A 7,818-nucleotide genomic window follows, 5' to 3' on the forward strand; every position below is an offset into this window, starting at 1 on the left:
CTAGGAACTGGTTAGTCTGCAGATCCAACAATTTACTCAGTACCACATGCTTGATATAACTTTCCAAAGGTCCCTTCTGTTTTCCATTTTTGATATACACCCATTTCTGACATGTTACTCGTACCCACTAGTGAAAAGTACTGCAACATTACATGCTTAAGTAATCTGGCATTTCCTTATTTTTGATAATTAATTCCCTAAACTGACTTCCTCAGTGCCAACAATTTTCTTTTACCATTTTTCCTTTCTAAATATCTATGGAAACCGAATGTTTGTTCTTACATTTCTATCTAGCTTTCTCATATATTCCAAATTTTCTAGTTATACAGTCTGTTTGTGACACCACAAGTGGAAAAGTGCATACAGTTTGGTCATGTTTACGAAAGAATGTAACTGGATTAAAACAGTGCAAACTTCACTTGACCAATTCTTGGGATGAAACGTTATCTTCTGAGCAAAGGTTCGACACGTCAGCCCTATATCCATTAAGGGTACAGAAGAATGAGAGGTGATCTTAATGAAACATTTAATATCAGAGGGAAATTAACAGGGTGGATGCAGAAAGGATAGTTCCACTTGTAGGAGAGATTGGAACCAGCAGGCACAGGTTAAAAATGAGGGATCTCTCAATTATGACGCAGAATAGAAGAATCTCTCAGAAGAACATTAGTCCCCAGATTTCTCTTCCCAAAAAGGGGAAGCACAATCACTAAATATTTTTAAGGCTGAGTTAGACAGATTCTTAACTGACAAGGAAATCAACAGGTGTAGGGACTAGACAGGAAGGTGGTGCTGAGGCCAGGCGGATCAGCCATGGTGTTACTGATGGTGGAACATGCTTGCTTGACCAAAATGGCCTAATTTGTATGTTCACTGCAACTCGGAAAGTGACATTTCTGGTGCCAGGGAATGAGTTCAAGTAACTTATAGGGAACATGATATTAAGTATAGTTCAATTAGTAATGGACAACAGAAAGCAATAATCTAAAATGAAGCTTCCAAATTGGAGGGCAGCTAATTTCAATGAGATCAGGAGAACCTAACCAGATGAAACTGGAACAAAGAGTAACATGAATAAATGATAAACAAAAAGTCTTAGGAAAAATATCTTTACATACTGAATGCTCATAATCTGGATCCCACTGTGTATGAGGGTCATGGAAGTGGACATAATTAGTGATTTCACAAGAAAAAAGGATGGCAATAAAGAGAAATAAACCAGCAAAGCTACAGGGAGAGAAAAAGGGAACAGAATTGATTGGATTACTCAATGAAGACCAGCATTGCTCTGATACAAACGGCTTTCTTGTCTTACAACTGAATGTTAACTTTGCCTTTTCTCCAACTACATTCGATTTACCCAGATTCTGTTTACATTCCAAAAACCTGAACCCTTTCCTCTGATACCATCTCCTCAATTTAATTACTCTTCCTATCCCAGGTGATACCACAGGACTTTCACTATCCCTATATTGGCTGGCGCTATAATAATCGTGAGCAACCCATTCTCTATTCTCTGAATAGCTGAATTTCCGATTGGAGGACTCGAATTTTACTCCTCTCAATTTCATTGCCCCCAACGCGAGAAACGCCTTCTAGTCTTGCCCTTTCCTTCTCCAACATCCTTGACGTCGCTGTACAGTTAGCCCCTCTGGAAGACAAGCCACCATTCGAGCCGCTCAATTCCACCTGCAAACATACCCTATCTAACGCCTCCCCTGCACGCCCGTACCTCACTCCCACATTCCACTTGGGCTCGTTTTTCATTCTAACCGGGGCTGATTCGCTATCGACATTTCCCTACCTCACTGTCGCCAGGCCAGACCAGCAAGTCTCCGGCTTCACAAAGCTCCAGCCCCCGGCCCCACTCACCCTCATTGCGGCCCAGGATCCGGCAGCACAGGCTTTGCAACAGTAGATTCGGGGACTTGTGATCCACAGTCGCCATCGCCGGGCTTCCCACTATCCTGTTCTAAGAGACCCAGTTCCCGGGTCGGAGCCGTGGCCTCAGCTTTTCCACAGTTCGCCCAGGTTCGATCCCGGCTCGGTCTTAGCTCCTACCCGGCGCCAAGGGCGCCATTTTTTTAAGAGCCCGCGGGATTGCAACGGAACTACAACCATCCACTTCCTGGGCAGGGGGAACGAGCCGCATGAAGGAGATGGGCGGGGCCTGAGGACCAGACGCAAGCACGGCGCCGAGTAGGTAGTGTCAGGAGGGTGCGGCTGCGGGCCAGACCGGTGTGTGGGCGGGGCTATGTGTTTGGGAGCGTGGTCAGGAAAAGGAGCGCGGCGAGTGGGCTGGGACAACGTGCGGACACGGCAATGGATGGGCGGGGCCCTGACAAGGGGCGGGGACGGAGTGGGATGTGGAAGTGTGGGGAAGAAGGCGGGGCCATGACGACAGGCGCGGACAATGGGGTGGGCGGGGCCAGTATGGGCGGCGCATGATGGAAGAGATGTGGGCGGGGGCAAGGTGTGGGCGGGGCAGTCGGAGATTGATGGGGTATTGAGGGACAGAGCCTGTGGGCGGGCGGCGCGTAGTAGAGGGGCGGATCTTAAATTGGTGGGGCCTTGAATGGGCGGGGCTATCCTCCGGTAGGCTGGCGATGACTGGGTTACTCGTGAAGTAGGCCGTGCAATGATATGGCGGGTTATAGGGCAGTGTCGTGGAGTGGGCGGGGTGAAACAGCTAAAAGCTGGCACGAGGAAGCGCCTGTAGGTGAAGGCAAGGCTGTGAGGGGAAGCTGCCGTTTCCATGGTTACTGGCGGCCTGCTGAGGGTGGAGCTGACTTTTGTTGTTCTTCCCGCAGTCATCGTCCTGTGCCTTAGACTTTGAGAATTCGGTGTGAGGTTTTCTTGCTGAGATTTAAACATCTTACACACTGTTTCCATGTCTTTTGATGCAGGTATTGTTTTAAGTTTATCCGTGTTGTTTGATGAGCCTGCCATTTATTGCTCATCCCTGATGGTAACAATAGGTCATTTCAAGTGATAGCTATGAGTCAGTTACATTGCCGTGGGTTTGGAGTTACATCTATAAAGGAGGGAAAACGAACCTTATCAGAGATAGCAAGAACTGCAGATGCTGGAGTCAGAGGTGACACAGTATGGAGCTGGAGAGGCACAGCAGGCCAGGCAGCATTAGTTTCGTCAACTTTTCTGCTCCTCTGATGCGACCTGGCCTGCTGTGCTTCTTCAGCTCTGTATTGTGTTATCTTCATCTAAAACGAACTTCATAGCATCTTTCACAACCATAGGTTTTTCCAACGTGCCCCACAGCCAATGAAGTGTAATCACATGCATTGCAGCAAAGGTAATTTTGGTGATGTTGATTGAAGGATAAATATCTTCCAGCAAACTATACTGACAATAAATGTTTCAGAGATAGTAGGAACTGCAGATGAAGAAGGGTCTAGGCCCGAAACGTCAGCCTTCCTGTTCCTCTGATGCTGCTTGGCCTGCTGTGTTCATCCAGCTCTACACCTTGTTATCTCTGACAATAAATGCTCATCTTCAAAATAGTGCAATGAAATCTTTTACATCTGCCTTAGAAGACAAATGGGTTCTCTGTCTAACAACTCTGAGTCATATAGCACAGAAACAGGCCCTTTGGTCCAACCAGTTCATGATGAACGTAATCTCAAACTAAACTAGCCCCTCCTGCCAACTCATCTGAAAAACGGTTATGTCTACTGTGAAGCACTCCACCTTTCTACTCAAGTCTGAAGTAAGTCTTAAGAGGTCACAGCTGGACATCTAGGTCAGCCATCCCAGGTCAGTACAGTAGAATTCCTGTAAAGGGCATGAATGAACCACAAACCAATAGTTGTATGGCAACCTTTTCTCTCGTTCACATTAACTATTAATAAATTAATTGGTCACAATTCATTTGACTTCTGAGATTCCCTTCCTGCTCAACTTCCAGTACGTACTAAAATGATTGCTGTTAATTTTGTTATTCTCTTCCTCTCTGATTAAGTGCCCTTAGTCTTTGTCATTTTAAAATCTGAAATAAATCCAAGGAAAATGGCTCACCTCTGATTTGGTTTCAAAACACTGTTGGGCATTGTTACATTTATTGTAATGTAAGTGTCTTGGTGCCTCATCGTCTCATCTCAAGCTTCCCCATGGACATAAAGGCTATTCATGTGATGCTTTCACAGAAAGACTTCCATTATAAAGGTTTACTGATTGAAAGCCAAGGGAAGGTCGGAGATTCACTTTTCAAAAACTTTCTTGGGAATTGTGTTTTGGAGACGTGTCACAATCCAGTGCTTTTTTTTTTACTGTGATAATATGTAGGATAGTCCTGCCAATTGATTGTGTTGTCAACTTAACATTTTAGTATTTCAATCATTAAATCCACTGTATTAAAGAATTGCAAAAGTTTTTTTTCAATTTTAACTTACTGAATATTAGATTTAATCCTGATTTTCCTATAATCCTTCACCATATTTAACATGTTTTGAAAATTGAGGTTGCTGGTTTATCAATAGACAAGATCTCACTCTGCAATTTTAAATATACAGTCAGCTGAATTATCTTTTGATTATATTTATGAAATCTGTTGCACCAAAGAAAATCAATAAAAATTAGACTCCACTCCAGAAGCCAGTATGATGAAGTATTAGTTGGTGTTCTGTTTTGCTTTCTAGCATCTAGGCAGCCACAACACTGGAGACTGTGACTGTGACTGCATCAAAATAAGCTTGTGATCCCAAATTTTCTAGGGCTCAGTCCCAGAAACACAAGACATGGACAGAAGATCTGTTCAGGATCATCTTCCTCCCTGACCCATAAAATTCAAAAAGTTTCAGCTAACATTTAAGCATCCAGACAAATCTAAGCAAGAACAAAAAGTAACTTTGCTTTGTACTATGTCTTTAACATATGAAACAGCCTGAAGATGCTTTGCAAAGCACTATCTATCAATATTTGATACCAATCCATGTAAAGATGTATTGGAGCAAATAATAAAAGGCTTGTCAGGGAGGTAGGAGGAGAAAGGGATGAAGAGGTTTCGTAAGGAAGTTTAGAGCTGAGGGCCTAGGCATGTTGAAGGCTTCAGTACCAACGGTAGAGTAATTGAAGGAACAAATACACAAGAGGCCTGAATTTGAGAATCAGAGGTTGTGGAGTGATTCTAAGGCTTGAAGAAGTTATTGGGGTGAGGGGACATGAGGGATTCAAAAATACTGATAAGAATTTTAAAACTGACAAATTGCCAGACTGAAAACCAATTTAGTCCATGTGACATAGCGTTGTTGAATGAATAGCTCCTGTTGCTGTTAGGATATGCGCAGCTGAATCTTAAAGTTCATAGAGACTGAAAAGTCATGATTTTAAGGGGATACGTGGTGCTGGGCAGAATAATATTCAAGAGACAGTAGGAACTGCAGATGCTGGAGAATCTGAGATAACAAGGTGTAGAGCTGGATGAACACAGCAGGCCAAGGACCATCAGAGAAGCAGGAAAGCTGACATTTCGGGCCTAGACCCTTCTATTCAAAATGGTCACATTTATAGCTTTATAGAGGCATTTAAAAAGAGGTTTTTGTAACAGTGTGGCTAAGGAGATCTTGAAGAAGGAGTCATACAGCACGGAATTAGACCAACTTGTCCGCATCAACCAGGCATCCCAATCTAACTTAGTTTCGTTTGCCAACATTTGGTCCATATCCCTCTAAATCCTTGCTATTTACATACTTATCAGGATGCCTTTTAAATGTTGCAATTGTACCCACTTCCACCATTTCATCTGGCAGCCGTTCTGTACACGCACTACCCTGTGTGTGAAAAAGTTACCCCTCAGGTCCTTTATAAATCTTTATCCTCTCACCTTAAACCTATGCCCTCTAGTTCTTGTGTGATTTTGAAAATATCGGGAAAGTATTCGCCAGGAAGTGAAGTGCCTGTTCATTTTGTGAACGCCTGAATCTGTTTTATTCTTGTTTCATACTGCACATCCTGTGGGATAGATCATCTTTCCATCAGAGGAGATGGTATTGGAGGTATGGCAGCAATTGGGACTTCTGCCTAACAGCTGATAACCATCCCTTCCAGGTACTTTCCTTGTTGCTGGGGAGATAATGGCCTTTTAAACTTCAAGTAATAGGGTTCTGCACCAAAACAGAAATTGCTGGAGAAACATCTGTGGAGAGAAAACAGTTATCGTATCAAGTCCTTCTTCAGAACTGTAGCAAGAATATTCATGGCATGTATTTGCAGAAGATCGTCTGGATGAAGAGAGTTATCCATGTCAGCTGAGCGAGCTGCTGTACCCAGTATATTTCCTTATGAATTGCAAAAGATGGTGGTGATAGAGCATAGTGCTCTTTTGATAATGCACAATAGTAAAAGTACATAGTACACAGTTTGTTGGTAAAAGTTTCTAATTCTTCACATAGGTTGATCCAATACTTATTGGCCTGGAAACTTGCTGTCTTCTGCCCAACTGCTTTAGAAACAGACTATACTACACACGTAGTATGGTATATCATACCAAACAACATTTACCAATCATTTTTAAAGTAAACCTCGATTTTGTGGGAGGAAAAATGGTGAGGCTACCAGCGCTCATGGTAAAGTGAAATTGGTTAATAATGTTAAATGCAAAATTAGGAAGCTGTCTGATCCTTCTTCAAAACAGCTCTTTAAAGCGGTTTCAATTTCACCGAGAAACATATGGAACGACGAGGCTTTACAAATTTAAACAAAACTTTTACGTTTTCAATCTCTGCCTGTCGAGATCCCGTCTTTCTCCTACGCTGCCTTTCTTTTGGTAACAGTATCTGATTTGACCTCAATTCACATGGGTGTTTGGACTCTGTGTCTGGTTTTGCATTGAGCTGCGGGCCTCGTTCACACGTTGAGAGGGCGCTGGACTGTTCCTATCTCCCCACCGGTAGCAAGTTGTTGTACAAGCCACCACACCCTTGGAGATCGATTAGGAAACAAAATTATCGCGGAGACAGGAATGGCGGAATATAGTCATTCTTTGTTTTACTTTCGTTTCTTATTCCGGACAGTTTGAAAGGAATCTGGTGTGCAAATAGCCTACCTATTTGTGCAGGAAAAATCGATCACTGTTTTCCTATCTCTGTGCCGTAGATATCGTGCAGAGTGAAATGTGGGAGACCTAGTAACCTGTCCTTCTGAGGCAGCAGGTCCCCTCTGCGGCTGTAAACAGCAACAAGGCAGCGCTGTTATTAAACATTAATATTAAAGATTCATGTTGAAGGAGCAGGAGCTCCGCCCACACCCATACCGTGTTCCCGGTAACCCTGGGGATGTTGGTGTGAATCAGTTCCCCATCTGTCTGGGAGTGCGGGGCTCTGCCTGAACCGCACGCCCGGAGGAGGAGCCTGCTTTTCGGGAAGGAGGAAGGGGATCAGTTCCCGGGGAGAGCGGGAGCCCCCGGGACCAGGACATGCGCTGTGTAATAGCGGATTAGAGCCGCCGTTTCCAGCGCAGCGGAGACGGACAGGGACCGGGAGGAGGCGATGGACTGGAGCGGGCTCTGGAGCACCATCCGCCGCTGGGTGAGTGATCTTCGGCCCAGCTCCCGGCGTTGGGAGGGGTGGGGGACAGTATCTGTCGCCCTCCTGTTACCACCCCCCTCCCCGGGGTCCCGGCCCCGGGCCCGGCCCAGGCTTTATCCCGGGGCCTGGCACCTGTTCAAATCTGACTCTTCTTTCCCACGGTCCGCCCTCCGCTCCGGAGCTTTTGGGAACGGCTTCCATCGCCAAGTGTGGATCAGGTATCCGGTGTAGGGGAGGCTGTGGATCAGGTCCCCGGTGTAGGGGAGGCTGTGGATCA

General features: G+C 44.9%; 2 protein-coding genes across 3 annotated transcripts in view; one reads left to right on the top strand and one right to left on the bottom strand.

The window, feature by feature from the left end:
* Nucleotides 1-2,131, bottom strand: part of tubgcp3 (tubulin, gamma complex associated protein 3) — a 60,688-nt gene extending 58,557 nt beyond the window's left edge. The window contains exon 1 of the mRNA XM_048598420.1: nucleotides 1,873-2,131. Within this exon, the coding sequence (XP_048454377.1) occupies nucleotides 1,873-1,948 (76 nt within the window). The 5' untranslated portion in view covers nucleotides 1,949-2,131. The remainder of the gene's footprint in view (nucleotides 1-1,872) is intronic.
* Nucleotides 2,132-2,730: 599 nt separating this feature from the next.
* Nucleotides 2,731-7,818, top strand: part of LOC109913709 (phospholipid-transporting ATPase IH) — an 87,653-nt gene continuing 82,565 nt past the window's right edge. The window contains exon 1 of one of the 2 annotated variants that reach the window (XM_048598033.1): nucleotides 2,731-2,906. In XM_048598033.1, coding sequence (XP_048453990.1) covers nucleotides 2,901-2,906 — 6 coding nt within the window. In that variant the 5' untranslated portion in view covers nucleotides 2,731-2,900. Of the gene's footprint in view, nucleotides 2,907-7,190; nucleotides 7,542-7,818 lie in introns of those variants that run through there. The other variant, XM_048598032.1, reaches the window with a different exon arrangement.

The sequence above is a fragment of the Rhincodon typus genome, chromosome 6 (genome assembly GCF_021869965.1).
Source record: "Rhincodon typus isolate 14 chromosome 6, sRhiTyp1.1, whole genome shotgun sequence".
In the NCBI taxonomy this organism is placed as follows: domain Eukaryota; kingdom Metazoa; phylum Chordata; class Chondrichthyes; order Orectolobiformes; family Rhincodontidae; genus Rhincodon; species Rhincodon typus.